Source organism: Atractosteus spatula, chromosome 11, assembly GCF_055471065.1.
Source record: "Atractosteus spatula isolate fAtrSpa1 chromosome 11, fAtrSpa1.hap1, whole genome shotgun sequence".
In the NCBI taxonomy this organism is placed as follows: domain Eukaryota; kingdom Metazoa; phylum Chordata; class Actinopteri; order Semionotiformes; family Lepisosteidae; genus Atractosteus; species Atractosteus spatula.
The window spans coordinates 47,808,642-47,824,584 of NC_142716.1; the positions used below are offsets into that span (position 1 = coordinate 47,808,642).

General features: G+C 43.5%; 1 protein-coding gene across 1 annotated transcript in view; it reads left to right on the forward strand.

The window, feature by feature from the left end:
* mgat5b (alpha-1,6-mannosylglycoprotein 6-beta-N-acetylglucosaminyltransferase B) overlaps nucleotides 1-5,498 on the forward strand; it is an 87,720-nt gene extending 82,222 nt beyond the window's left edge. Inside the window, exons 16-18 of the mRNA XM_088927073.1 lie at nucleotides 1,571-1,645; nucleotides 3,290-3,561; nucleotides 4,087-5,498. Coding sequence (XP_088783199.1) covers nucleotides 1,571-1,645; nucleotides 3,290-3,561; nucleotides 4,087-4,285 — 546 coding nt within the window. The 3' untranslated portion in view covers nucleotides 4,286-5,498. The remainder of the gene's footprint in view (nucleotides 1-1,570; nucleotides 1,646-3,289; nucleotides 3,562-4,086) is intronic.
* Nucleotides 5,499-15,943: the final 10,445 nt, after the last annotated feature.

The window sequence follows — 15,943 nt, forward strand, 5'->3', positions numbered from 1 at the left end:
ATTGTCTTTCTTCAAAAGTGATTTTTTTTCAAGCTGTGGCACACCTAGAATGTACATTTTTAGAATGTATTTTTTTCAAGGTAAGGGAAAGAGTTATGTATTTTAGTGAATTTTGGATTTTGCGCTTGCATTTTGTTGGAGTACCGATAAAAAACATTTCGATATACTTTAGAGCTTCAATCCTTTGAGGGACTGCATTCATGTCCTGCTGTATGAAATTACACTATATACTGTAAGTTGCATATAATAATACATATGTTGATTGTATGCCCAAATTATTTTGAAGTGGTCTACTTTAAAAATACTTTATTTGGTCTTTATGAAGCAGACAGGCACTAAGAAATGTAAACATTTAAATTCCATAGGATATGCAGGTCTGCATATGCATATATTTAAAAAAATCTCATCATAGAAAACAGGAAATAAAAAGGATGCTTACATTTGCAAATATGTTTTTCTTCTAAAATCCCTCTAAAAGCTGTAGGAAGCTGTAGGATCAATGCTGTTTGTAATAAATTTTGCATAGCATTGATCCTGGACTGATTTAAAGAGAAGAACAAATGTGAAAATAAACCTTGAAATTGGAAATGGGATTCTTTCTGTAAATGGGAAGGAGACCACATGCCATGCTGAGAATGCAGATGTTTCTGGAAATAATTTTCAGCACTTTCAGACCCACAGTATACAATGCACTTAGTTGCAGATTTAATTGTCTGCAAAGCAGCAAAAGATTAAACCAACCATATTTTTCAATTAACAAATTTGCCATGTTGTGATTAAGGCGGCGGAACTGCAATCAGGGCATAACAATAAAGAGGAACAGAACATCCAGAACTAAGTATGAATGAAATACTGTAGCTGTTGTTTATACACATGCTTTCGGTAAAGAATGATGTCACCCCTAACTCTCTCCAGAACCCACTTGAGAGCTGAGTCATTCTTTATTGATAAGGGTTATGCTGAACCATTTTGTTTCATCAATATTATTGGAAACTGGGTTAGTTAGATGGACTAGTCCTGGGGCACCCCACACCTGCAGCTGAGCTCTTGGCTGCACCAACAAATCTCTTGTTTGGAACCTTTTCCAAATTTCTGTTATTTCACTGAAAGCTTGGAGATCTCAAATTACTTAAAAAACATATCATAGTTAAAACGCAGCTCCTACATGTCCATTTAAAGAGTTCGAACTCAACCTAAGGGTTCAATTATTTAATGAAGTGCTCAGCTGGGATAAAAACCAGCAGGTGTGGGGGTCCCCAGGAGCCCACAGGACCTGGGAACCCCTGACCCCTGCAGCCATTTTTTAATTTTTTCATTTGCTTGGTTTGTGCTTTGTGACTAGGTGTGAAATTGAATGGTTTGGTTCGTGAGTTCAGGCCTGAATTGTAGCTGGGAAAAGCCAGACAGGAGAGCCATGAGCTGCTTGTAAAGTCCCATTTTTAGAAGCAAATTTATACAGTTTGCAGTTTCGGTTCAGCTGCAAAAAAATGCAAAGCAGCCTGGTGCTCCTCTTCTGCGCTTCCTGGCTCGGCGGTCCTCCTCACTCAGCGCTGTGCGGTTCTTCCCCCAGGTGAAGCCCTACCTGCCCTTCGAGTACACCTGTGAGGGCATGCTGGAGCGCGTGCATGCCTACATCCAGCACCAGGTGGGGAAGCCAGTGTCGGAGGAGAGCTGCGTGGACATTCACTCCATTGCTTTCACTGTTCCAGGCTCTACACAGATGAGCTCCCACATGCTGTGAAAGTGCAGCGCAAAACATCTTTGGCACTTTTACATTGAAAGGAATATGCCATTTGGATTACAAAAACATTATTCACATCATGGGGGGATCCCCCCATTTTCTGTTAGCGATGAGTTATCTGTTAGCGATCTTTGCAGGGACATATTTGCTCATACTCGAAATGCATGCTCACACACATGTGTAGGCTTATAAGATAAGATCACTTTATTGGCCATATACAATTTCTTGCATTAGGAATTTGTCTTTTTTCACATACTCCAGCTTGCTCTCCATGAGACACAGATGGGGAGAGAAGCCTGGGGTCAGAGCACAGGGTCAGCCATTTAGACAGCGGCCCTGGAGCAGCTGGGGTTAAGGGCCTTGTTCAGGGGCCCAGTGGAGTAAGATTCCACTGCCAGCTGTGGGATTTGAACAGGCAACCTTCCAGCCACAGGCACAAATCCTTAGCCACAGTGCCACCGCTCTGCCCCTAAAAGCCCCTTATGCCTCCTTAAAACCCCTTATGGGCTGCAGCTTTGCTTCCTGATTGCTGCTATAGAGCAGCTCTGGATCCCATTCACTGGAGGCTGTTGTCAAACCAGGTCATTTTCCAGGGGTCTGCTACGAGAGTGTGTGTAGTTGGATCCTGATGGGTCCTGCATACCTCTGCGCAGGTGTGCACCTTATGTTCACCTTTATGTCTACTTTGTGAATACGTGGGTTCCAGCAATGAGATGGTTAGATTGAGACCATGTAGTAGGTGGTTCCAAAATATGGGAGAAGGTACTGTAGGATTTAGGAAGAAAAAATATATTGGCGGACATTTATATAAAAAAAACGCTCACAGCCGCAATCCCCCCCAAGACTCACTGATGCTTTTAATATCCTGTTGTGATTGGCGGTCCTTCTGATAGAGAAACTGGTATTGCACAGAGAGCCAAAAGCGGTCTGCGTGACAGACGTGCCCAGCCTTCCAATGTCAAAGCCCTGGCCTGGGAGCAGTTGCTTAAGATTGCTCCGATCTCCATTTCTCTCGCACTGCTTAAAAGATTACCAGAGTTCAGTTTATAAATGGAGTCTTATCTCACCTCCCCGCCTCGCCCGTGAATGGCTTGGTAGATGTGATTTGAGGCACGTTATCGGAGTGTGGCGGAAAAAAACGATTTCCGCTTAAGACTGTTTAATAAACAGGGCTGCGGGCCGCAGCGGAGATGTCAGAATGTGTTATTATGCTGCAGTATTAAAGGCCCCTTTGGGGCTCAGTTTAATCACCAGTCTTCCCATGTGTTTAACCCTCTATGGCACTTTGTATAAACACCCAAAAAACTCATGGCTGGATAGTGCACCGGGATTGAGAAAACAACATCATACAGGAAAAATATTTTTTGTTTGTAGTGTTATACAAACGTCTTAGAATCTGTGTTTAAAAACACATGAGGGTATATAGGGTATTAGGTAAGTACAGTTTTATCCTGTTGTATTTTCGTGAGCTATCATGTTAGAATTATTATTGTGGTATTATATACAGTACCTGAAAATGTCATGTTTCTGTGTGCTTGTTTCACCTAGGATTTCTGTGCTCCCACGGTTCCATTTACTCCATCAAATTTCTCGAAGTCCTTGCCGGGGGTCAGACGCAGTCCCTTCCTCCTCCTGCCTGACGCGGCAGGGCTGGCCTGGGACCCCAACGTCACAGCGCCGCCCTCCTGGCCGCCCCTGAGTGCCCTGCGGCTGCTCGTGTCGGAGGAGGGGCAGTCCTGCACGGACAAGTGTCAGCGCCGCGGCCTGATCTGCGAGCCAGCCTTCTTCGGGTTCATCAACAACAAGGAGGCGCTGAGCCGGTGAGAGATTCCCCTCCCACCGCAGGCTGTCAGCTGTCACCCCGGCGCTCGGGCTCTCCATTACTTCATTGGCCTAATTATTTGATCAGACAGGTTTAATCTCTCAGGTTTAATCTCTCACGCCTGAAAAAGCAGTACAGTCGCTCAGCTTTTGAGCCAAGCGAGGGTCAAAACCAAGTGAGGTTTAAAAGACCTTGAAAAAATTAAATGCTCGAAGTCAAGCCGAATATCAAATATCAGTTCCATTAAGTGACAGTGCTTACCTAAGGTTGGAATAACTAGGAGTAGGTACTGTGGTCCCAGGGAACCTGCACAGCAAAGGAGTTAAGATCTTACTCTCAAGTTGTATTGTCAACAGTCAACAGAGAAAATTGGAAGAAGACCCATGACGTGTTTTATAGGACCCATCACTAAGAAGAGAATAAGAATATGCTTGAGTGTGCATTAGAATAGCCTTTCCCGTGTTGTGCACTGCGACAGCTCTGAGAGATAACGGCCGCTCTCCCCTCTTTCTTCCCCTCCCAGGCTGGAGGTGCAGTGCGAGGGAGTCGAGTCGGAGATGAACCACATCTTCCCGGCGTTCTCCGTGAGCCGACGGGAATGCGGCCTGCAGAAGGAGCCGCTGCTGTTCAGCTGCGCGGGGCTCAACAGCAAATACCGCCGCCTCTGCCCCTGCAGGGACTTCCGCAAGGGACAGGTGGCGCTCTGCAGGGACTGCTTATGATGCCCTCCTTCACCCCTCCCCCTCCCCCAGCACAGCTGAAACGTCCCGTCCCCACCTGGAGGGACACAGGGTGGGTGGCCCTGCGCTAATCAGTGGAGCTGGCGCAGTTTCATTTTTATTTCTAAAAGGGCGCAGCAGTATGAATGGGTATACGGCACCATTTCAGTTCAGACTAAGGGAGATTCTGATAGTCCTGCACCACGCTGACCCTTCTGTAAACACTCTCTGCCAAAAAATGGGATATCTCTCTGGACGGAGTTTGGTGGAGCTGCCAGACTAATCCAGGACCTTAAAGCTGCGTCACCTGCAGACACTTTGGAGGAAACTGTACCTTTTCGCCTTGGATTAAAGGCAGCTTTTCCCAAAACGTTGCACCCGGGGTTTCAAATCCTTCTAATTGTTTGGAGAAAGGAAAGTCCAGCCTGTTCTTCACTCAGGAAAGAGCATTTTCAGAGGCAGAGCTGTCTGGAAAGGAGCCCTTCCTGTAGACTGGTAGACGCACTAAGATGTCGTGTCGAAGCTTCGGATTCAGATGGACTGGGATCAAACAATCTGATGATGATTTCAGACTCGTGGCCTTTTTTTCCATCTGTACTTTTTTTTCTGAGCATTTCCGTTAGGAATGTTGCATTCATTTTTAACCTCAAGTGATCATTTTCTCCCACGATCTATGCTTATTTTCAGATTAGGCTTTTTCTGTTAGCTGTCTACAGAAACCCACTTGACATGGCTGTCCAGAGGCTTGGCTGGAGGAACAGTCTGATTACAGAGTCACGACACGAGTCTTCACGATGAATTGCCACTGCTTCAGTCAAAAATATCTCTGCCCCAGAAGCAAAATGGGCTGTGGTTTGTGGTCAAGAATTTAGGACTGTTCAGGAATCCTGCCTGCATCATCTAACCCAAAGCATACAAAATTCACTGACAGTCGGCCCACCCCATTCTCTCCTCCTGTGGGATCTGTGAAGGACTGTTTACCTGGGGACAACTGGTATTTGTAATGTGACGGCAGTGAGATATTCCAGTACCAGACTTGAGGGAGAACAAAGGTTATTTTGAAAAAGGAGACATTGCAAATGGCTCAGAGTGGAACAGAATGGATTTTTAAAGGGTCTGGGTTTGTAAAGAAAAAAAAATTGAAAATCTAAAGAGAGTCTTTTATTTACTTTTTTTGTGCTTCCAGTCAGTGCAATAAAGTATAAAGTTTTTTTTTATGTGTTTAATGTATTCTTTCTTTCCTCGCAAAGGCAGAACGGATTGTGTGCTTGTCGTTAAAATCGCTAAAGTCACTCTCCCCTTCCCTGGCCTTCTCTGTCCCTGATCCCTGATTTGAGACCTGTGCTCATCCCCAGAATTAATGAAATGGAAGATTAGCAGCGACTTTCATTTGTTTGGAAAACGAACACCTGGACAGCAAAGGGCAGAAAGACCGAGGATGCACCTTAGATACTGAGCAGTTATGGGGAACGAGTGTTATTAACTATCTGAAAAAAATAAGTAGCTGAAGTTAATTAATAAGATTATGATAACACTTTGTTTGCGAAAATGGCACATTTACATAAGTTGCTCTTTTATATGTGCCACAATCCTAAAGTAGTTTTCACATATTTTGCTTTATTAATTAAAGTGCTTGACAAGGGCAAAAACAATTGTGATAAAAAAAAACCCCGAGCTGGCACAGATGTCCCAGAGTTCCAAGTCCTGCTGCCTTATCTAGCACGAGCAGATGTAACGCTTATTCACAGTCTGTTGATGAGCCGCGGCTGGCGGCGTGCAAAACTCGTGTTCGAAGAGGGAGGCACGGTTATGCTAAAGGTTGCATGATGAAAATAAGGGCCAGTTTTAATTAAAGTAGATTGATTGTAGATTTACCACAGGATTAGCGTGTAAAACCAGCTTTGGAGCAGCAGAGAGTTACAGACTTGTGAAAAAGAAGCATTGCTCGTCTCGTACGGTCTGTATCCGCTTCAGCAAAGATGGCCCAGCAATTCAGAGGCTAAAGGTGAAGAGAACAGACAGCTGCCTGAAATACTGCAACTGTATGGAACGTCTCTGGCTTGCGTGGCTTTGATCACTGACGTCCCTGATGCAACCTGATTCTGTCAGTGGACCTCAGTGATCTTTCAGTCAGCGATTCCAGTCACCGGGAGAAAAGGTGATCTTCCCAGCCCGAAGGGTGGTCTCTAAAGGATGCGTCTTCTGGAGCTGATAGTTCGTAGCGATTGCAAACCACAGCTTTGTTTGTGCTTTTTACAGTTTTTTTAATGTGTCCAGAAATGTCCCTAACCCTAATTCTTCCAAGCCTGTTTCGCTTAGATAAATCAATGTGCACTGCTACATTATTTATGTCCTTCTTTTATCTTTTTTTCTGTTTCCGTGAGAATGCGGTCTGGGCGTTGTGTTTCTGTATCTGTTTCCTAAGGAACTAGGCCTTTCAGTTCTAACACCCCAGGCCTTTTCATTCCAGCTCATGGCAAGAACCGAACCGCTGCACAAGTGAATCAGACTTAATCAGACTTTCAAGGCTCAACTTGCAATGCAGTCATTTGCATTAGACCTTTTTTCACATCATCGCATTATTTTCAATAATTGCTTTATCCAATTCAGGGTCACCATGACCTGAAGCCTATCTGAAGAAGCATTGGGCGCAAGGCAGGATACATCCTGAACACACGCACACGTGTTTCCAGAACTTCTTGTAATTTACTAATTAGGTCCCTTTTACTTTTTTGGGTGCGAGCTCGTCAACAACGTCACTGCAATGATGCCTTTTCTCACAACAAACTCTCAGTAAGTCAAAAGAGTTGCAGCTGTGGTTAGCTCAGCCCCCAGCAACACTCAGAGAGAAATCCACCTTCTCTCATGGGGAATACCCTGGGTCTGACAGGTCTTCTGGGTAATAGGACTCAACCTTTTGAGTCAAAAAACAAGCAGGCGCCATAATCGTTTGCTACTTTATGCACCATGTGAGAAGCATGCTTGGAGTTGGTGGTTTAAACCCAGATGTTCTAAGCAGACTGTGTTCTGTGCTGGAGAAGGACTATTACAGTCTGTGCTCTGTGCTGGGGCTGGACTGTTACAGTCTGTGCTCTGTGCTAGAGATGGACTGTCACAGTCTGTGTATGTGCTGGAGATGGACTGTCACAGTCTGTGCTCTGTGATGGAGCTGGACTATTACAGTCTGTGCTCTGTGCTGGGGATGGACTGTTACAGTCTGTGTTCTGTGCTGGAGATGGACTATTACAGTCTGTGTTCTGTGCTGGAGATGGACTGTCACAGACTGTGTTCTGTGCTGGAGATGGACTATTACAGTCTTTCTGTGATGGAGATAGACTGTTACAGTTTGTCTTCTGTGTTGGAGATGGACTGTTACAGTCTGAGCCCTTTGTTGGAGCTCTGAGAGGTGGCCATAGAGCAGAGTCAAATGGAAGCAAATGGATGTGTAGATCTCTCTATGACTAGGTAGCACTGGCTCAGCCCAGGAAGAAAACTCATGTTGTTGCCAGATTCTGTGAATGAAAGAAGGCCTCCACCTGCCCCTAATCTATTCATGGGCTCCAGCATCCTGCTTGCCAAGTCTGCTGCTCAAGCCCCTGTTCTGTGAGTCTGTGTACAGTAGGCTTTTCGTTGCTCTTGATGTTGCTTTAATTAATAATGTTCCTCAGGTCCCCTGACTGCTCCTGTCTGTGAGTCTACACTCCCAGCGGGGGGATGTTTGAAATATGATTCATGCTATTGACTTTTTTTCATTCATCAGTTGTGGGGTCTCCTAAGTAGAGTCTCAGAAGACAGCTAATCCCATCTCAATCGCTCAGCAAAATGGTTTTAAGATATTTTCTTACCAGCCTTTCCCAAGAATCTTTCTTATATTAATGAGGAACAATTTATTTATTTTGCCTTCATTTTTCCAGAAGGGAGTTTCTTTTCCCTTCTGTCTTTAGGCCCATTTTCACGATTAAAAACATCTAAATTACGACCCGCACCAATTTTTTATATTTGTTTTCATAACAAATTGCTTGCTTTGCATCTGAATGAAGAAAACTCTACTGACCTGCGACTTTTTTACATTTCACATTTTTACATTTCTTCTGTCATCAGGGGCCTCCTGTTACAATGTTACACATTGGCAGGTGACATGCTTGCCTGTCCATACGATCAGGGTCTAAAATCCTCATGTCCGTTTCTAATTAGTTGCTCGCTCATCTGCTGGCAGCACTTACAGTATGATGTCATCGATCTGAAGAAGTGCATTTTCATTGGCTCACGGGAGGCCTGCGTGGTGCCATCTGGTTTTGGGTAAATCCTCACACCAGCCCTTTCTCCAGCTGTCTGGAGTCACCGTGATGAATGTCTTGGAGGCAGGTAGTGGCGAGAGATGGGAACAAGGAAAAGAGGCTAATTACTCATCCCTTATTGACTTATTGCCCTTGGCGGGATGATCATTCTCCAGATTTCTGCATGTCGGTCTGTCACATAATCTGCGTCCCAGGAGACCGTATCTGGGTGCGAAGGCTTGCCAAAATGATCATTTCAATAGTAGGAAACTTTTTTTGGTTTCTTGAGAAACTGACTTATTTTCTTTACTGTGCCTTCTTTATTAATACACACAGGGTTAACATTACAGTTATGCGAGACCGGTGCTGCAGAGATTGATCCCTAAAGATAATTTTGCAAACCCTGGAAAAAAAATCTTAATTTTTTTTAAAATTACTTTACGAAAAAAAAATAAAGACACAGTAAGTGTCTTCCTCTTTGTGCGATTGAGAGCCAGAGATTATGGAAGCAATGTCACCTAAATGCAGAGGACACTGCACTATAATCTCGATGGACAGACAAGGCAAGAAAGTAGAAGCCTCTCTTTCTTCAGGTGGATAATGAAAATAATTTTAAGGGATGGAAACTGAGGCACAGGGGAAACTTGAAAGCTTTCACTGTGCTGAAGACTGCATGGGCTGTGACATCCTATTTGTGAAATCCCCATGTCAGCTCTTTTCACAGAGTTGCACCCTGTCCGTTCATGAGTGCTGTTTGATGGTATGTAGTTACAGTGGAGCCACCAAACCTCTCATCCCATTATCTCTGGGTCTTGCCTTCTCCATTCATCAGATCAAATCAAATCGAATTTCACCAGGTAGGACCTGCCATGAGTGTATTCTCGTTCTGAGCAGTTGTGTTGGGATTAAAGGTGTACAGCATGTGAGTGGAAGGGATGGCTTTATTTCGATATACAGCTGGTTTATACAGTAGCTCTCTTTACTGTCTTTGTGGGGTAAGTCAAGGCCAGTTTAGACACTACAGTACATAGTGCAGGAAGAAACTTATTCTGTCAGTATTACAGCATTGAATTCAGTGCTTTCTGTCATTCAGTCCAGCATGTGAGCACTGCCAGCACCACTAGCCTGTTGTTTTACACACCTCCTGGAAGCAACTGCACAACAAAAATCTATAGGGCTTTGACGAGCGGCAGGAGTAGGAAGGCTGAAGTCTGGCCTTGCGAAAAATGTGGGCTTTAGTTGGCTGGGACAATAGAGCTGCACCAATGCAGTTGTAAAACCAGGCTGAAATGTCATTGATTGATTGGTTGGTTGGTTGATTGACTGACTGAATAAAGAACAGGCTGAAATGTCATTGATTTGTGATTGATTGGTTGATTGACTAACTGACTGACTTATTTTCTGTAGCCACTTATCAAAATCAAGTGTCAATTCTTGGAAAGTCTAGCAGGGTTTCCAGGCTCCAGCCTGCCAGCACCTGCTCTCCCTGGGCCCAGGGTTGCTCTCTTCTTCATCAACTCTGACTCTTGTGCTGACTTGCACAGCAGGTGACAGAGACCCACAGCTCTGCTGGAACAGTCTCTCTTTGAAAGACACAGAATCAATCAAAATGACAACAATACAGTCTTGAACAATGAAGTTCCAACTTCAAAGTTATATCTTTCCAGGGGAAGGATTCCAGCAGATTCTTTTTTCCAATGGTAGTTTTAATGAACGTTTTCTTTCAACGGGGACTGATTTACTGTGATAGTCTTTGAAAGGGAGTGAAGTTCATCGCTTGCAGGTTTTGAGCACAATTGCATGGTACTGCATACAGTATATATATATACATTAGCATTGCTCCTCGAGAATAAAAAAATATCTTTGATTTGATTGGCAGCCTGTACTCTTATGTCCAGGAAAGTGTTTTAACCTAGCTCGGCACAGAAGAGAACGTTCCTCGTAATTTTCATTGGATGAAAAGAAAAATGGGTAATTGCTCCCATGACCAGGAGTAACCTTCTCTGCTAAGTGTTGGCTTGGCAGTTTCCTTTATACCTGTTCTCAGCCATCTCTCTGACCCTTAATGCTTCATTTCACTGGTTTATTTTAAACTCAACGCTGTGACAAAACTCAAAGGGCATCCATTTCATTTAAATACAGCTTAATCCTTGGCCATTTATGGGAAGTATCGCTTTATACCCTGAATAGTGGGTCTGAGACCGAACTGTTAATTCATGTTCTAAATGCAGAGTCAGCGAAAACACTGAAGGGCTGTCTTGATAGAGTTTCTGGACCGTATCGCTGATAGTCTTTCAGACACCAGCAAGATACTAAGCTCATCAGAAAGTCTAACATGAGGTTCTCAAGGGTGCCATTGGAGTCTTTATTAGTGACTACATCTTTTTTTTTTGCCAAAGGCACTTTCATATTACTTGGAGTAGATGAAGGGAATTTATGAAGGTAATAGACGCACTACTGACTTTTTTCATGCTTCTGAATTGCTGATTTTGGAATGCACTTTGAGGCTCCTGGCCTGTGATTTTTTTTAATCACAGAGGACAGGAAAGGTGTCTGATAGAGGTGAGAATAAAAAAAAGAATTACCATACCTATAATGCAGAACTAATGAATGTTCCCAATGACATTGCCTGGAACACCTGCCAGAGCAGCACACTGGAAAGCATTCCCATTTGTGTGAGGGCTCAGCAGAGGACTGAATTTAATTCTTGTATTTTAATGCCCTGGTACTATAGTGGTGCACAGCAGAAGCTATGGATTATTAAAAACAAGGTTGTAGCCATTTTTGTTAAATCCTCTGGGACTTTGAGCAGCAGCGCATTAATAAGCTGCCCTTATTTGAACAAGTTGCCTATTTTCTGGAAGTTATTATTCAGAGTCTGGGCCAGGTTTAACAAGCTGAGACACACATTGTAAGCGATCAATAAAGAGTCATTAGGTTTAGTCAAGCTTCAGGAACTCCTGCACTGTAAAGCCTGTCACTCTTTGTCTAAAGGAAACTTATTAAGGAGGCAGAAAACTGATTTCCGTCATACTCCGGCTTTAATTTTGCAAAACGTAAGTTTAAATTAGCATGCCAGTGAAGAAAAAGTCCCTACCACATGCCTGATTACAGATACCTGTTGCTCCAAATCCTCCAGGCACCCCCTGACTCTATTTCACTGTCGTGAGAGAAGTTCGCCTTAATAGCAGCAGACTGAAAAAATACTGTTTTGGTACCTTGTTTAACGTTTCGCTGTTTTAAATGTTTGCTGTTTGCATATTTTTGAGAGAAAACCATGCATAACAATTTATTGCAATTGTAATTAGATTTTTTGTGATTAAGTGTTATATGCTCGGCCACTATGTGTATTGGCAAGAGAAAACACTATTGCTAAGTTGGCTTACACATACCTTTCATTGTACTTACATCTCAAAGACAACACAGCATTGGGGCAACTTTTCCTGACTAGATACCTGGACATCAATTACTTTGAACAATCATATGTACAGCCTCGTAGTAGACACTGACAGCACTGTGCCTGCTTCAGATCAGAGAACAGAGAGAAAGGACATCCCCTGAGCCCTCCAGGAAAACATCAAAGAACAGACTGACCAAAAAATGAGCACAGGTATCATCTTTTCTTTTGGCCCATCAGTCTTCTTGTTCTTCAACCTGTCCAAAACAGCTCCCATAATCATTTTTATTACCCGTTTTGCTACTTGGTGCAAGAATTAGAGAGATTGTTCTGAAATGATTAAGAACCCATATTAGATTAGATCAGGAAAGCTTTATAACAAAGGCAATCATAAAACAATGGCTCATATATTCCTAGCAGATAAAACTCAAGATGGAAATTGTAAAGCATTAAATTAGATTAAATTTGCACGCAGCGAGGCTTAATGTGACTGTTAAAGTGGTCTTGGTTTATTAAACATGAACATTGTTCTATTCTAGTTCCTTATTCCTGTCATTTTGGCATTACTGCAATCTGTACAGCTGTGTACACCATCCATCGTGTGGCTGTTGATAGCACTGGTTTAATAAGAACAGAATATTTCACTCTCTGAGAAGTAAATGTTTTCGGTGTTGGACAATGCCAAGCCATCACTCATTAAATAATGAAGCAAGTATAATCTAGGTCAATAGTTTCTCAACCATACATGCAGCATCCAATAAGTGGAACAATCTTCCCAGTCATGTTGTTGAAGCTGCTAATTTGGCTTCATCCAATAAATGCTAGTATGATTCCCAACCTACCAACTGGGCTCAAATGGGCCAAATGATCTCCCGTCATTTACGACCTTCAATATGTTCTTAATAGGTGGGTTCAGTAGATTGTGTTGGTTTTGGTGTGTCTTTTGACAAGTGCTTCTCGACATGTTCCAAGGTTATTGTGGATTTTCCGGTTGAAGGAGTGAGTCATTGAGGGCAATGCACTTGTCCAGATTGCTGGTGGAGCGCTAGATTTCCCGCATCGCTGGCTGGGTCGCATTCCAGCTGTGACTGGGACTTCGCCGGGGCAGTGTTGGAGGATTTCACAAACCCTGCTGGGCTGGGGGCAGCCTTGACTGGACTATACAGTGGCACCCATGAGCTTGCAGCGTTAGCAGCCGGAACTGCATCTCTTCTCCAGTCAGGCCTGGCTCTGCTGTGGGTGCTGGGAGGATGCCCCTCAGGGGAATGACTAATGATCAGGGTGAGCAATGTTCTTCAACCTTCCTGTGTTGATTCCAGAGTCACAGAGTCAAACTGTTGTTTCCAAAGGGCAGGGCAATGAAAACGAAAAATAACTGGCAGTCTGATTTTTTTTCTTGGGAAAGACTTTTTTTTCAGGGGTTCGCTTCTCACTCAGTTGGTTTCAAGCCAATCAAGTCCTGCTGGTCTAGTTCCCTATTCATTGCAATGAAGGGCTCGTCTCTCAGTGCAGTCATAGCTTTGGATTTAGAAAGAAATAAATGAACTGAGAATGAACCAGAGCTTCAGAACAGAGGCTAGTGATGATCCTTGAGCCAGATTTCCCCTTTTTACTGGCTAAGAAATATTCTGTACCAGACAACTGCATGAAACCCAGCTGCGGACTTCTGAAAGAACAGACAAAATAATCCTTGGCAGTCTAAATTTATCATTTACTGTGGCTTTGTTGGTAGAACTCCAGTTCCATCAGACACCTACACTACTACCACTTTGATCTCATCTCTGAGGTGGAACACTTGTTTTAAAGACACAGCAATCACTGCTTGAAAAATAAAAGCCTGGCGCGGGTTCCACGACAACAAGCTTTGAAGAAGAAGAAAGACTGTTTTTTTAGTTGCAGAGAGTTCATATAACCTCTGAAAGCATGCTCAGAAATCCCCAGTCCAGGGTTTGCTGTAGGTCAGATACCTAATGGAGAAAATTGCACCGAAAGGGAGGGTGGCAGTGAAAATTATTCAGTACAGCAAAGAGCTGACAAAATGTGCTTGCAGTTTCCAAGGCTGATGAACATCATCATGTTCTCATTTCTTTCTGAAATAAGAATGCATGCAGGAGATACAGAGGACTACTTAGACAACAATATGCATTAAGATGTTTTTCCAATTGACGGGGCGGAATTAAAGTTCATACTTCATCTGATGGTGAGGATGAGGAGGATTGAAGCCCCTGTTAGGTAAGCTCATGGGCCGTTGGAGGCTGGGGGGCTGGGTATTGATTGCTCAGAAGGAAAGTCTGATCTCTCGTATTTGTACTGGGGTGGACAGGTGGCTGGTAAGAGTTTGAGTTTGTCTTTCTCCTGGACTTCTGTGATCAATCCAGTCAAACACTGCTCTGAAGGTCATAGCTAGATGGACCGATGGAAAGATCTGAGCTGAAACCTTCCTTAGGTCGAAGAGCTACAATACTGTATGTTTTCTGGAAACTTTGAATGTCATTAATATGGAATCAGCTACGATAGTAGATTCATGATTGTGAAGCTTGTTATTGAATGAACTATAAACAAGAACGAAATGTCTCTAAAAATGTCTAAAACAGCTTTAACCTGTCATACAAATCTCAGTGCTGGGGTTTTATTGATGTCACAAAACTCAATAACTGTGCTGCACCTTTAAGAACACTCCCATGTTAGAGATTGTTCTCTGAGTCCGACATTGTGCTTTATTTCATTTGCAGTTAGCCCGAAGGGTCCTCAAGCTGATGAGCAGTGCAGAGCCTAGCGTTCCCATTATCATTCCCAGCCTGTCCAATATCATAATGGTGAGACAGAAAGTGATTTGTTCTGTAAATGCTTAAATAACTCTGAGCCATGCTTATCCCCTAAAATCAATATGTAGCTCAGGATTCCAGTCAATCCACCCGGGGTAGGATTTACCATTGTCCTTGCTGTTTCAGCCGGGGAGAGATAATTGTATAGACTTTGATTCAGTTCCTAATGCACTACTGACGCATCATAGGACTGTTAAGGAGAAACTTCGAGAAGATGCCTTTCAGCAGCACCCTCTGTCTTGAGTAGCAGTTTTTGGTGAGGAACTGATATCGTAGCATTGTTCCTTATAAAGCCAGAATCTCTCTGCTTGGAAGAGAAAAACAGGATTAGGCCCGAAATCTGATAGTTAGGGTCTGAGTGTCTGTGCCGCTTCCTGTAAAACAAAGATGCAGACATTTTGCCCTCATGCACCACACTCTGCTCCTTCCAGAGAGGAGAAAGCTCCTCTCACACTCAGCCCTGGGGTGACCAAGGCAGTGTTACCCCCATCTGTTCCCTTGAGACCAGCCTCCTTCAGCCACTGAGGGGTCGCTGTCCGTCAGTGAGCCGGGAGCCGAGATGTGCCGCAGGCGTTTTTTGTCAACTTTTCCGAGTGTTGGTGCTGTAGTGGCTCATTAACGATCCAGTAGGTCACAGTGGCAGAATAAACTCTCTCAGCTTGGCCCTTCACCCTGGCCTTCGCGTGGCTGCAGTCTGGGCTCTGACAGCAAGGCAGAGCTAAGATAATTGCACACATTCATCTTCAGTGTCCAAGTACTAATTAACCTGAGTCTAATGGAATCCAGTACTTTTAGGATACCTAAGATTCAACAATTACTAGAATTCTCAAAAATAATGACAAATTAAACCCAATTCATATCTTAATTGACTACTCTGAGGAAGTGTCTCCCCTTGTTTCCGTCTCACAGATCCTGAACAGCAAATTGCATTTACATTCCAGTCTAATCCCAATATTTGTGTTTTCCTTCTCAGCCTAGAGCTGTTTGTTTTAGCATTGTTTTTTTCCATGAGGATCTCAGCCTGCCAGATGGCTGTTTGTGTACATTTACAAGACACATGTGCGCTTCAATCAATGTCGACATGAAATATTAATGATATATATGCAGTATAGTATGACCACCAGCAAATGATGGAGACAGCAGGGAAATATTCCGTTTAAAA